The sequence below is a fragment of the Coffea eugenioides genome, chromosome 9 (assembly GCF_003713205.1).
Source record: "Coffea eugenioides isolate CCC68of chromosome 9, Ceug_1.0, whole genome shotgun sequence".
NCBI classification, from domain to species: domain Eukaryota; kingdom Viridiplantae; phylum Streptophyta; class Magnoliopsida; order Gentianales; family Rubiaceae; genus Coffea; species Coffea eugenioides.
This window is the reverse complement of record NC_040043.1, coordinates 13,991,698-14,006,923: the sequence shown is the minus strand read 5'-3', so window position 1 is coordinate 14,006,923 and position 15,226 is coordinate 13,991,698. Positions and strand designations below refer to the sequence as shown.

At 34.2% G+C, this 15,226-nt stretch overlaps 1 protein-coding gene across 2 annotated transcripts; it reads left to right on the top strand.

Moving 5' to 3' along the window:
- Positions 1-1,872: 1,872 nt before the first annotated feature.
- LOC113782868 (dihydroceramide fatty acyl 2-hydroxylase FAH1-like) lies at positions 1,873-7,450 on the top strand. Of its 2 annotated transcripts, XM_027328808.1 has the most exons (9): positions 1,873-1,936; positions 2,070-2,203; positions 3,415-3,477; positions 3,636-3,859; positions 5,015-5,107; positions 5,234-5,430; positions 5,549-5,654; positions 6,734-6,880; positions 7,209-7,450. In XM_027328808.1, exons 4-9 carry the CDS (start codon positions 3,758-3,760, stop codon positions 7,326-7,328), a joined length of 765 nt encoding a protein of 254 aa, XP_027184609.1. In that variant the 5' UTR covers positions 1,873-1,936; positions 2,070-2,203; positions 3,415-3,477; positions 3,636-3,757; the 3' UTR covers positions 7,329-7,450. The 2 variants fall into 2 exon arrangements, with proteins under 2 accessions (XP_027184609.1, XP_027184611.1); XM_027328810.1 differs by lacking the exon at positions 3,636-3,859 and having other exon boundaries at positions 1,911-2,203.
- The last annotated feature ends 7,776 nt before the right edge of the window (positions 7,451-15,226 follow it).

Below are 15,226 nucleotides of genomic sequence, written 5' to 3'. Positions count from 1 at the left end.
AAGGCACTAATAAAAAAATTTGAAAGACTAAAATGATCATTTCCTCAAGTTGTTCCAAGGACATTTTTCTTTTCTTTCTCTTTCCTTTTCTTTTTGGGATACTTTCAGAAACCTCCATCGAGGTTTCTGACAATTTCATTGGTGTCCTCTGAGGTTTTTAAAATTACACTCATCTCTCTTGGTTAGAATTGTGGGCCTAGTTACTTACCTCACATGGGGAGAAATTATTCATTTACCTTAAGACATAATGTCTTATTAGAAACTAGTATCTAACGATTAAGTAATTAGAACACTAATTAACTATTAGTAACTAATTAATGAAAATAACTGTTGAAATTATTTAATAATGAACGATGACTTGTAATTACAAAATAACACCAATTGATATACCTAATGACCCTATTTTGTGATTGATAGAATTTGACAATGACCAAAAATCAGCTGTACATAATGTGAGAAGAAGGACTTTGATAGAAGAAAAAAAAATAGGACAAAAGAAGGTTGTTCATGAGAATATTTTCTTTGAAACTCTTAAAGTTGTGACAGTTGGAAAGTAATTTTGTGGAAGTAAAGGCGAAAGAAAGGCAAAATTAGAAAATTTTTTCTATTAAAAAACACAAGAATTATAGCAAACATCACGTTAAAAGAGATGACTAGTTTGTTTTGCTAAATCTTGTGATCATTAGTGTAGTTTTCTTGTTTATTTGTGTTATCTAATTTATTGAATATGATCTTTTTGAATGGTGAAATGTGTGTATTAATTATTTGAAAAAATAACTGGTTTCGTCCCTCACATTTTGGAAAATATTGTTTTATCCATTACTTTTAAAACAAAGCAAATTCATCCCTAACATTTAAAAATTGAATCTATTGCATTCATGAACCCAACTTTCTAATATGAATCAAACCATTCAATAATCCAGTAACGAATTTCATGGATAGTATTGATGGATCACTTGGTCAACTCCATTACATTTACATGACATTTATTGAACCAAAAAATGAAAAAATAAAAAATTATAATAGAAAAGGCCGCTCTTTTGTCTTGGAATAGTAGAGTTTGTTTTTTAGGTAAATTTTTTCATGTACCGTTAGTGTATATACTTGTGAATCTAGATATATACCATACATACAAGTTTGTTATTTAAATTTCAATTGAAATGATGTGGTGGGTATTTAGACCTATCAATATATACAATGACAATATAGGAAAGAATAATCCTTCTTTTTTATGTTATAATTATTTATTTTCCTTTTTTGAGTTCATTAATTTTCATATGAATATTAAGTTGAGTTAACCAAATGATCTACCAATTATAACCTTGAAATTTGTAATCGGGTTGTTGGGTGATTGGACTTAGATTGAAAGTTGCGTACAGGGATGTAATAGTTTAGTTTTTAAATGTCAATAACGAATTCACTTCATTTTAAAAGCGAGGGACGAAAAGAATATTTTTATAAAATGTGAGGGATGAAACTAGTCATTTTTCTTAATTATTTCAAATTTTTAATTATTTTTATTCTTTTACTAATACAACTTATATATGCATAAGGAGTATTTATGAAATAAAAGTTTCATCTCTTTCCTTAAAGTATTTTTTAATGTTACTTTTTTAATTGGACTAATTTTGTTATCAAAACCTTAATCTCAACCAGGTTTGTGTAATTTTGCAAAATTCAGTGAATGCTAGTGCAATTGTCAAAAGCCTCAGGGAGGTTTCTTATATTGTCCCTAGAATTAAATGTACCAAAAAAAACTTGAAATTCAAAAGAAAACCGGCGGGAACAGGACTCTCAACAAGGAACAAACAAGACATGGACAGAGACAAGTATGAGTTGTATCTCCATCACCTTGCCAGGCTGTCAATCTCAAGATTCTAAAGTGCAAATCCGGTGGCTGATGGTGCCATTCCAGGTGCCGATATCAAAATCTAAGGTCAAGATCCATCCTTTCCCCAAAAATTTCTCCAAATATTCAAAAAAATAACTATTACTGATACTAATACTAGTAAATTAAGTAATAAATTATCCACCTAATGGTCCCTAACTCTTCACTGCTACCATACTAGAACGGGTGGCAGCAAAGACACCTGCCTTCTGCTGCTGCTGCTGTTGCAATTGCTATTGCGGATAGCAGTTTTCCTCTTCCTGAACGGGTCCAATTCCTTTGTGGACTTCACCGATCAGGCCTGCATTGTTCTGGGTCGGTGCTTGTTTATCATTGTTTCATCTTCGTTTTTACTTGTTCTGAACTTTTGGGGAGAAGTTGAAGTTTTTGATTGATTGTTTGGTTGGTAGATCTGTTGTAATGGTGATATAATGAGAACCCTTTTTGGGTTTTGATCTAATTGGTAACCTGCATTTTGGGTTGGATTTAAAAGCTTGGAAAAAGACCCAACTTTTACAGCATTTGGGATGGATGCTATCTTATGTGTTTAATCAGAATTGAAGGGTGGTTTCAGTATGGGAAAAAAATGGTTCTTGGAAAGTTTCAAGGAGAAAGCCAAAGCTAATTGGCTATTTGGTGTTTCTTGTTATCTGTTGCTAGTTAGTTTAGTAGATGGTGTCCAATATTATGTTTCAATATGCAAAAAGGCATTTCTTCAAGATCAATATATGTATGTTAAGATCTACTTGACACTGTGCAGGATTTTTTTACTAGATATTCGGTTAAGATCCCTAATCATTCTGTTATCTGCTAAATTCGGTTAGTATTGTTTTACAAAAAATGTGAAATAGCTTGCATTCCAAAATGACAGTATACCAAGCAAATGTGAGTTCCCTTGTGTTCTTTATGTCCTTTGCTCATGTCAAATTTTGGTATTGTGTGTTTTTACTTGTACCAAAGGGTCTAGCTCCATGCTGTAGTCCTAATGTTCTATTCAATTTGGCGTAACGAGTTGGGTTTGTGGCCGGACCATAACTGCTATTCTTACTTATTTTATGTTAAATTGATCTTGTGTACCATTTTAATCAAGTTCCTCTGCACTCGAGTGGTACATTTTTCCCTCCTATTACTTCGACTAAATTGGCTACTTGGGTCATTTGCCTAGGATTAATACGTTTGGAGTTCTTGGAATAAAGGATGGAGATGCAGATTGGAAGAGTAGGGAACATCATAAAATGGAATTGTTTCCTCCATAAAGTTGTGTTGTGTCCTTTGCTTTGCTTGCCTTTGTATAGTTTTGAGGCCTGATGGTAGTATGTTGCTCGTGTGAAATTCTTAAATCAAGTTGTGACAATTCAATTATTGTCATTCATGATCGGTTCATGTTCGTGTTTCATTGCTTCAGCTTGGTTCTAAAAGCTATTCTAAATTTTTCATCATGTGTAAATTCTTTCACTAGGTTTTGATCCTATTTGTATCTGCCTAATCATTCTTTCATTTCCTTTGATATGTCACACCATTTATAGTTTGGTGCCAAGATGGTGGCTCAGGGTTTCACAGTTGATTTAAACAAACCTCTTGTCTTCCAGGTGAAAACTCCTAATTCTTTTTATCTTTCACTTACAATATCTTTGGTCTTAATGCTTTAGTCTGAATACAGAGTTGAAATCTTTGCATGCCAAGCTATTATTCTTCTAGGAATTATGAATTATATTTACAGACTCTTAACTCATCCCTGGAACACCAGTGTCGGTGTAACAAGTGAAGGGTGCAGGTGTAATATCCGTGTCAAACATGGTCAAAATAAATTGATACTTGGCTTTTGGGTTGGCTGCTTGGTAGCTCTGAATTCGATCAGGTGTGAGATGAATGGGAAGAAGATCGGAACTTGCAGGAGAGGGAGATGAGAGGATATGGTGGTTTTGTTTCAGAGATTCACTGAAATCAAAGCGTATTAAAGAAAGGGAAAGGGTAAGCAAGGAGTAGTAGATGTGAGAGAGATGAGAAGACTTCAATTTCAAAAGATAAAAGATAAGCAATTGAATATGTATCAGAAAGTTGAGAGTAACCTCATTGGCTCACATGACAATGATGTTGAATATATCACAAGTACTTTTATTGATTTTATATACTATACCAATTTCATTGTCTTCTCCACTACTTGATAGTCAAGCAAATAACACACTCCATGAGTAGCCTAATACCTTAAATCATATGTCTGTGGTCCACCCTTGCCTTTTCTCTGAAACTTTTCCTCCTCTCACTAGTTATCATTCAGAAGAGATTCAATAAAGTACACTATTAGCCAAAAAATATAATATATGTATATTATATATATAATATTATATATTATAATATAATTTGTATGTATGTATGTATGTATATGTATATGTATATGTATAAGTATATGTATATGTATATCTTCTCTACTATATCCAGATAAACCTGACTCTTTGGCGGTCCCAGTATCCCAAATTCTAGAAAGTTTATGAATCTGATACCTAGAGGAGCACCCAGACGTGACACCCATGCTAGAGTCCTTGTAATTAGTTCAGTGTCTTGCAGTCACTAGAAATGACAGATTCCTATGGTGAATAGAAGCAAAAGTTGAGTTAATGGCATCCCTTAATTTTGTCCTTCCCATGCAGTGAGTACTTAAATAAACTGTTGTTAGCAATATCATAGCCTGCCAGTTGCATTGTATTTTTATGCTCTAAATTTAGTGATGCAGCCATGTTTATCTTTCTATTCTCAGTTCAAAGAGGAAACTATAAGGTAGAGAAATGAAAACATCAACAGGTCTAAGTCCTGCATTTTTCTTCGCCCCCCCCCCCCCCCACCACCCACAAAACAAATAAAACCCCCCCAAGCCGTGAAAAGGACAAACAAAACTAGGCATAAAAAGTTTGTTGAACTGGGCAAGATGGCATTTTGCCTTATAATAGACCAATTCTATTGTTTTACTAACATGCAGCAGAACATGTTTTCCTTTTTGACTTGTAACCTTTTCTAGCTGATGGATACTAGTGCTGCTGTTCCACATAAGAGATATATTTGTTTAAGTCAATTAAACCATACTTTAACTTTTTGAATTTGCTTTATGAAATTCTTTGAAATCTTACACAGGTAGGTCATCTTGGAGAATCTTATCAGGAGTGGGTTCACCAGCCTATAGTTAGCAAGGAAGGTCCCCGATTTTTTGGAAGTGACTTTTGGGAGGTATACTCTCTGGTGAATTTGATAATATGATTATTCATTTAGATTGACACTTGAATAATTATTATATGTATTTTATCAAGTCATGCTTCACAGAGCTGATGTTGATTTCATTTTTACTTGAAATAGTTTTTAACCCGCACAGAATGGTGGGTAATCCCCCTTGTTTGGCTCCCAGTTGTATGTTGGTTTGTTTCAAAGTCAATTGTGATGGGTCATACACTTCCTCAAATAGCTCTGACGGTGGTAACTGGAATCGGTGTATGGACTTTGCTAGAATACACTCTACATCGTTTCCTTTTCCACATCAAGACAAAAAGTTATTGGTTAGTCATTGCTATGTGTGTAGGCATGTTAATTGTTTGTCATCTTTCTTGTCGGTGTTATTTGTATTTGTGTTTTTTTTCTTCTCTATGTAATGAAATATGTAAAATCTTGTTGTAGGGGAAATACCATGCATTATCTTCTTCATGGTTGCCATCATAAGCACCCCATGGATGGTCTGCGCCTTGTCTTCCCTCCTGCTGCAACTGCTGTGCTGTGCTTCCCTGTATGTTTCCTTCTGCAGCGTTTCGTTTTCTATTCATACTGTATAAAGCCTGTATTTTCTTTCTTCACTCCCTTCCCGTTACTAATAACTCGTGCTATGCTTTACAATATTCATAGTAAGGCTATTTGGTAGTTACTGGGATCCTCGCATGTCTTTCAGACAAATGTTCAATTGACCAAGTCAGGTCATGTAATCATGCAATGTTTTTGACACATTTACTAAAAGTGCATAAAAGATACATGTGACTGAAAAGGATTCCAGGTCAGGGATATGAAATTTTCATAGGAATCTCAACAAACTGTGAGACTTGTTTTTGACTGTGACATACTGCTAGCAGCTGATTTCTGTACTATTCCTAAGTGAGTAGCCATTGCATCAAAGTTCTTCCCTTGCTAGCATTTAGGTTGAGGATGACATCGGGCTGGTGGCCACCAGATTCATGCCCCATGGGAGAGGGAGGGAGCGGGCAAGATGTTATCTGCTCCATAATTCTAGAAATACAATTTAGTAGCTACTGGGTTAGCAATGACATCTAAGAGGCACTGGACATGAATATTTGTTGTCTTCAAGGAGTAAGATGCATGGAGGGAGAAAAATTTGCTTGTGACATTCCATTGAATATGTTGAAAATGTAGTTGCTTAGACTGGTACTGACCAGTACATAATGAACTTTCACCTATTGAAACTGTCTAAACAAGAAGTTCGAGTCTGGTTTCAGTGTCTGATTTTCTGCCATTTTGGATGGTGGTTGTCTTAAAGTGCTCCAATTTACTCTTTCAGCTCTCACTGGAGGTTTCTTGAGCTTTAGTTGATATTTTGTCTGTATGGAGTGAATATTTTGACTGAATTTATCCGAGATAACTGGAGAATACGGTACATCATGTTCTAATGAGTACAGATAACAGAAAAATGTTTGAAAAGAAATGCAAATCCATTTTATGCTTGCCTTGGGCTACACGTGTCTGATAAGCAGTCTTAAACTCGGGCCTTTCTTCCAAGTCTGCCCGTTTTAGTTAATTCTTAGGAGTATATGCACAGCACATTCTTCTTCTTCTGATACTAATCTTCTGGTATTGCAGTTCTACAACTTTTTTAAACTCATTTCTACTCCTTCTACTGCTCCTGCTTTGTTTGGAGGTGGTTTACTGGGTTATGTGATGTATGATGTAACCCATTATTACTTGCACCATGGGCAGCCTACAAGTGAAGTGCCAAAAAACCTCAAGGTAAAGAGATACAAATCCATCAGAACAACTTGAGTCTCATTACATTTCTCATTTACATGTGTGTAAAAAACAATCTACATACTAAAAATTATGTACAAACTCGGATCGTAGATACTTGCTATCATTTTAGTAGAAACAATTTGCATAGACTTGCATTAGCCCCATAGCTAGAATTATCTGTCATGAACAAATCAAATTTTCCGTTGCCCGTATGAATTCTTGATTCAGTTGGGGCCGTTTTGTCACCTGAACCTGGAAGAAGGTAGGAATTTCTCCACTGCACAAGTGGTTTGATCTGCATATCTTTCTGATCATCTCTCTTTTGCAGAAATATCATTTGAATCATCACTTTCGTATCCAAAATAAAGGCTTTGGTATCACTTCCTCATTATGGGATAAGGTCTTTGGAACAGTACCAACCTCAATGCCAGCTGAGAAGAGCAGATAGTTTGATGTGTAATAACTTAGTATTCGGCCGCGATCATTCGAAGCACATAGCAGATTTTAAGGTCTATGTCGTTCTCCAAATATTCTTTCTTATGCTATTATTCTTTCTAAGAAAAGTAGCAGATTTTGGTTTAAGGGAGGCAATGTAGAAAGTTAAACCAAGTCTTATTTAATTATTTAGTTCAGCGTCCAAAATTGGTGTGACGTCCGAGTCGTATTTAGTCTCCTTGGGCTTATGTCGGTTAAAGTGTCCGAGTCCAATTGTATTATCTTTTCCTTGATTGATTCGGTGTCCAGTGTTTTAGGGAACTAGTAATATCTATAGATATATGTGCTCATGTTTGAGGAATAAATTTGAGAGTTTGCCTCCTGAAACTTGTATTTTCCTACTCATGTACCATTACATTTCGTCTTCGCTTTTGGTGCGTGCCGTTGTTTTCTGTTTTATCTAATTGTTTCCGACTGCTTACTGAATTAGAGTCATAGTTAGAGGTGGCAATATGGATAAATGGTTCATAATTGGTTTTGACTTAATGGATGGTGGATGAAATTTATCCAATCCATTTAAATCCATTTAATAAATGGATCTAAATGGATGGATCTAAATGGATTAAATAAAATCCAATTATCCATTTATAATCCATTTAAATATTTTGGTTACTTTTTTTTTGTATTACCATTTCTTGTAATATGAAGATACTTTTTTATGTACTCGTAAATTTTAGGTGTAGTTGGATGAGAAAGATGGCAAAATACTTAGATTTTTCATTTAAGAATTTAGGTAGTATTTTGGTCTAATTTAAGAACAATTGGTCTAATTTGGTTACCGTAATTTATAAATAAAATTTTCAAATGTTATTTAACCTATATCATAAATATAATTTTTAATTTTTTTTATCTCATACACGTCATGTCACAAAAAATTTATAATATTCTTTCAAATACAACCAGTGATTGGAAAGTTTTCTGGGTTTAAATTAAAGAAACAGTGAGGGAACCCAGCTAGGAATAGGAGGGAAGGTTATGGTGGGGGCTCAAAAAGGGGGGGGGTGGGGGTGGGGGTTCCCAAATTGAGTTCGTTGATGCGGTCCGCCGCATGATTGGGGAGCATGGAGGACTACACTGTCATATATTTCTTGCTTGCAAGTTTTGATCATGATTGGCTACTTTTATTTGGTTTTTAAATAAATGGATATATGTGGTTTTTGTGGATAATCCATATAAATTCATTTAATATAATGGTTTTACTTTGGTCAACCATTTAAAACCAATATCATAAATGGATAATCCAAATCCATTTAATTATGAATTATATGGATGGATAAATGGATCTCAATCCAAATTGCCACCTCTAGTCATAGTTATTAAACGCGGCCCGGTAAGGAACCCAGCAGTAGGATTGGATCACTGGTTGAACGGGTGAGTATTAATTTAATATTTATAATTATAAAATTGCATTTTTAATATATATATAAACCATATAATAAAGTGCTTTTAGATACTAATTATTATACTTGGAAATATATATAATAAATATATAGATATTACTAAAAGATCTAATTTCATTTTATCCTACTTTTAAATAAATAAATAATATAGTCAAGTATAAAACAAAAATTATATCGCTTGTTTTATAAAATATAGCATTATTTTTTATTATTATATTTTTTTATTTAAAAATAAAGTAATTTTCTAACTAATCAAATATTGTTAGTATAAAAGTTAAAGGGATTAATTGTATAAAAAAAATAACTAATTTTATTTTTAAAAAATTTAGATATCAAATATAAACTAAGAAAGTGATAAAGTCTATACATAGTTAAATGAAGATCTAATGTACAAATCTTATAAAAAAGAATAATATATTTTGTTTCAAAAACAAAGACCCATAATTAAGAAAAAAAATAAATCGGGTCAATTGAAAAATTAGGTAGATTCTTGGTTGAATCACTGGGTCAAATGGGTTTGTCAGAATTTGATTGGATTAATTTCTTGTTCAATCAAACTAGAGACCCAGTCCGGTCTAATGTCCGGATCATCGAGTCAATCGGTTCAACCGTCGAACTGGATCGAGTTTAATAACTATGATTTGAGTTTGTGAGATTTATTTGTTGTTTTCTTGTGGGTTATTTTCCTACAATGAATGATCTCTATGTGGATTGATGGTTTAGAATTCAGAAGGTAGAATGGAGATTAGCCTTCTCTGATTTTTCAGGAAATTTTCGGCTCAACCCAATAGAAAAGGAAATTTCCAATCAATCAATTCACCATTTCTCAAATTGTAATTCACATTTTGTTAAGTCAATTTGAGTTCGAGCTTTGACCAAGCCAGTTCACCAGTAACTCAATTTGCTCGCAACATTATACATGTCCATAGAATTCAAAAGGGACATTATTGTAAAGCAAAGTCCCGAGTCAACAGTTTTTGGTATCTTGAAAACTCACTTGCAAATTCCAAAGAGACTGTTTGAGAGTGCTGTTGGTTGTGGATATATGATATAGCACATGCAAGTGAAGATGATTGAAAGGGGTCGGACGCAAGGTTTTCAAAATCAAGATTCTACTTAGGATCGTTTTTGTGGTTGCAGGATTGGATCGATAGATCCTATAAAAAATGTAAAAAAATGCTCATACTAATAATTTTTAAATTTGCAATTCACATATAGAGCAATAAATAATGTAACTCATGTACAATTAATATAATAGTATAATCAATTAAGGCTAAAATTGTGCTATCTAAAATATTAGGGGTAGTCCAAAATAAAAATTTTGGAACTACATGTAACATATTGTAATGCATGTGATCAAACTAAAAATCTTGTTCTTTCTTATTTTAAAATCCAAACGTAATTAATGGACAAGATAGGTGGAAAAGTTGACTTATCTGTATATAGATCACTAGGGGGAGTGTCCGCGCATCGCGCGGGTGTTTGGTCCTTGTGGGAAAGGAGGTTTTTTTGTTGAACAAATAATAATACATTGTGAGAAGAAATAAATCAATCAATTCACACAGTGTTACAATAAAACTGTATCAAATTGAAGGTCGTTGATAATGCAGAAAAGTAGAGCAACACAGAAAGCTAACCTTATTCCAGAATCTCCATCGAGAGCTCTTACTTCCTATTGCTGCAAACCTATAAGATTATAACCAACCCAGACCAATTGGAGTTAAGCACCACGATAAGAGTCGCTAATTGTAGGTACTAAGAACACACCGACAAAATTAAGAGAGAAACTAAAAAATTGAGGGGGGTGAAATCTAACCTCACTTTGAACCACCAGGAGTAGTTGGGACTGAAGAGCATTCTGAGTTGATTAGTATGAAGTCAGGTAGAATTATCCCAATCCTAGAAAGCAAACAGGGAGAAACTGATAATCAACCGTTTAGGCATTAACATTAGGGGTGGCAATTTTCGACACGACCTGAAAACATGACACGAACCTAACACGAAATTAATGGATTTGGGTTGAAGTTTCGCGGGTTCGGGTCAGAATCGGGTTGAACCCCGATGGACCCGAAAAGAAAATGGGTCAAATTCGGGTCAACCCGTGGGTGACCTGATATGACCCGATAACCAGTTTTATGACTTAAAAATAATTTAATAAATATAAAAATTATTTTATCTAACTAAACTAAGTTATTCTTTTTTTCCAAAGGCATTAATCACTTAGTTCTAAATGAATTTATTTAACTTGTGTGAAGTTGAAATTATTATATTTGGACAAATAATGTATTATATTATTTTTTACTTTTATACTGTTTTAATTTATTTTATATTTGGTTTGGGATAAAACACTTTTACAGTGTTTTAATTTATTTTAGATTTGGTTTGGGATTATTTATTTAATTTTTTATTACTTGATTATGTAATTAGTCTTGTACAAAATTGATTTTATTAGAAATTACAGTAATAAATTAATAAATTAAAATTAAATTTCGGATCATTTCGGGTCGATCCGCCAACCCGCCAACCCGAAATTTTTGAATTCGTGTCACGTATTCTGACCCGTTTCGGGTTGGCGGGTCAGGTTCAGGTCAGCGGGTTTTCTGTTATACCCGGGTCTTAACCCGACCCGTCAACCTGAAACGGACCCGATTGCCACCCCTAATTAACATACCAACAGTTGGCAATTGAATTGGGTGTAATTAATAATGAAATAATAGGTAATTTCAGAGTTGATCTCGGATGGAAGAGAAAACGATGAGGCAAATCGTTGTAGACACAGGCAAAAAGGGAAAACTTAACTCCTGAAACTGAAAGGGGATAAACTGACCAACGTTTGTGGCTCATAAATGCAGATTATAAATGATAGAGAAATAGGTTCCTACCATTGATAGAGAAATCGTTGGCTCATTTCCTAAATCCGATTGCCATTCAAACGCTTCAGACAAAGCAACATCTCAAACGGTTATCTGCGGCTGAAAAGGGGAATTATTGGTAGTTAAGGGATATTCCGGTAATTACACCAACACACAAGCAAATATGGGTTGTACAAAATACAAAAATAATTGCACACTAATTAAACATTCCATCAATACCCAGATGGCTCATCAATGACAACTTTAAACGTATTAAAATGGGGTTATTTCAGTAAACATACCCAAATACATGCTTCCTTAACTTGTACCTAAAGTTTTTAAACTAATACACAATATTTCACATTTCCAAAAATCCTCCACCTATGCGGTTGAAATTCAACCTATTCTTTGACCAAAACTCAATCTTATATAGTATAAGGATTTAAGTATTTATTGATAAGATAATTAAACACTATGTATTTAGTTAATTATAACATTTATTAATGATTGCATCATTTGTTATATACAACAGCATAATTAAATATTGCGGACATAACGAAAAGTTTCAAATATATTTTCTTTGCCTAAAATATTAGTATACAATAAACAAATAATTGAAGAAGATTATGATAACAGAAATTTGTGACAAAAACATGTATTTTGGACTCAAAATTGTAGCCTACTACTTACTTACTTAGATATAACAAAAATAATTAATTTAGCTCTAAAGACTCTTCATCATACTAATTTACCACAATACAAGCTCCAAACAATAGCCCTAAGTGATAATTTATATTATCTTCTTAATCTAGTGAAATACAAGGGTCAATTTTAAAGGTTTGCCAATTTTTGGGTAAGGAATTAGCATGAGACACTTACATGAGTTTAAAGCCCTTCAAATCTAGTTTCCAACGCAACAAATGACATTCAATTCCAAGTTTTCCATGCAAAGTTAAGGTGAAAATAGTAGTGTTTCAGCATCCCATAAGCTACTTGGATGTAGTTATAGTGTTTCAGCTGCCCATAAGCTACTTTGACACAGATGGTCAAAGATACAGATTTTCTACTCCTGGGACGAATTTGCATCAACATGGTGAAGCAAGCACTTCGCCAAATGAGTAAAGGAAATTTGGGTGTAAGACTTGGTACGGTATATTAAGGTCAGACTCATAGGCCTTTCTACCCAAGAGCCAAGATTAGTGAAAAAGGCAGTGCTAACTGCTAACATTGAGTGCGTTTGGATTGCTCTAATCTGAATAAATTACTGATAATGCGGCGAAGGATGTTTGGACAGGTTAAATAATCCAGCAAATGTACTCACACCTGATTTTTTTCCCAACTCTTGCCACGTAAGCATTTTTTTAGTACTTTACCTCAACACTTAATGGATGAACGGCTGAAGATTACTTCCCGTTATTTTTGTCCTTTTGTGTATGCACGTTGTGCCACAGTGCAAATCACACAAAGCTGCAGGACGCTTTACTCTTTACGAATCAACCACCCGGCAGCTTGAGCATTTACAAAACTAAAGAACAGTTGTCTCTCTCCACCAAATATCCATAGCCGTCGAAAGCATGTGCATCTGAAGTACCTTTCGCAGGCGTTGGCAAGCCTCAAGTTTGAGGACGAAGAGTTGATTTCTTCAATTCAAGGCAAAGCACCGATCAATTAACAAATTTTTAGCGAGATCGACGGATAATTTGCTAATTCGGCGAAGGAAAAAAAGGTTTTGGCAGAAAAATTCCAGCTAAATCCAAGGTATTTCCTCAATCTTTCACTTTTATTTTCTCCGCGGGTCAAGAAGCCTTCATTTTCTATAGCTGCACTGCAGGTGACCTTCTTTTAGCTTGCTGGGAAGTTACTCTTCGAAACAACTAATTTGCACCGACCCAGATTTGCATGTTTTGACCTGTTGTTATGGGCTGATGTTCTGATGAAGTATAGACCAAAAAACCTATTTTTAGATCCAAATAGTGGCGGATCTGATCATCTAGTGTAGTTGTATTAAGTTGGTCATTTATGACCTGTTAATTGTTGATGCCTTAAAAATTCTGGATATAATTTAAATTGTTTAACTTGTTTGAATGTGGATCGTGGTACTAGAGTTTTTTCAGATTTCTCTGAAGTTCATCAGTTAGCAACAAAATAATTGGATCTAACAAAAGATCTGCTATTCATAATTGTTACGCAAAGCAATTAACCAACAATTACATATCAACGGATTTGACATTGTAGTGCATTTTTTCGTTTCGCACAAGGAAAGAAAAAACAATCCGAAGTAGGCCATATCTGTACTTATTTCTGTGTTTTGGCTGCCAGATTTTCAAATTAGTTGAATCAACTGGATAGAATCTTATCTGATATTATGTGGATAAAACTAATAATTTATTTCAGTACCAATGGCTGTTTCACTAGTAGTTCCCCATGTTAGAATTTCTGCTTAAAAACAAATACCTATTAAGTGGCATATGGTGGTATTAGGATTTTGATTGCCAGTGGTACATGTTACACATCAATGGGAGTGGCTCTAGTTTATTATGCTCAGTTTTTTCCTAAGAGAATGGAGAGGCTAGGGCGTAAATTCTATCTCTGGTTGTGGCGGATATTTTTTTAATTTTTTTGTATACTGCTGCTCTGTTTTTTATCTCCAAACGGCTCAAGATTGCTTGGTTGTCTAATAGAGAGTTTATAAATTGCACGTTACTCTGTGGTAGCATGGGTGTCCGATTATTTATCCTGTATAATATTTATTTATCCTGTAAATGGGTGTGATTGGCATGGGTGTCTGAGGGGTCATCTCTATTTGCATGCAGCCAGGGAACGAATATCAACAGAAATTAAGAGACTTGAAAGATCCCGGTTTTAGATCCATAGGTCTGGAAATGTATATGTAGCGAGATGGAACGGTTTGTTATTATTTCTGCACAAATATTTGTTCCAGGTCATTGAAGCTAAAATTGCTTAAAAGTTAATTGAAATTGAAGAGGCACTAAGTTATTATTTTGTTGATTAGAAATGAGACTGTTGTAGCATCTGTTCAAATGCATTCATTCATTTCCGCTTACACTCAGAACGAAAAATGAAAAAAATGGACTTATGAAAATAAATTTCCTTTGCTGTATTCATTCTTTAGCTTGAACGGATATTTGGTGTGGACTTTGTTCAAAAGTGGGCTCAGTAGTAAAAGTAAAAAAAAAATGACATCTGCTGCACCTGTTTTGGATATAGGTATTGCAATTTGCGTTGCTATGTGTTCGATTGGCTCAATACAGCGCTCATTCAACCAATGACCGCAGCTAAAAAAAAAATTGACTCCCATTGTAAGTCCCTCTAACCTTTATAAGTATCAAATATTCGTACCAATCGTGTATAACTGAAATCAATTCTTGTATTTGTAGCCTCTCCTACTAGCTGCACATCCTTTGAGTCTTCCAGCTCATCCATCGCTTCAAATAACTATCAACTGTGTATGGAGAACTACAATCAACATGTAAACCACGTTTGCCCTTAACACTACTACTATTCTATTTACTAATTTTTGGGGCAGAATTAGTCACATTTACCTGCCATGTTTTAACTTTTAATGGCAAAATTTGTGC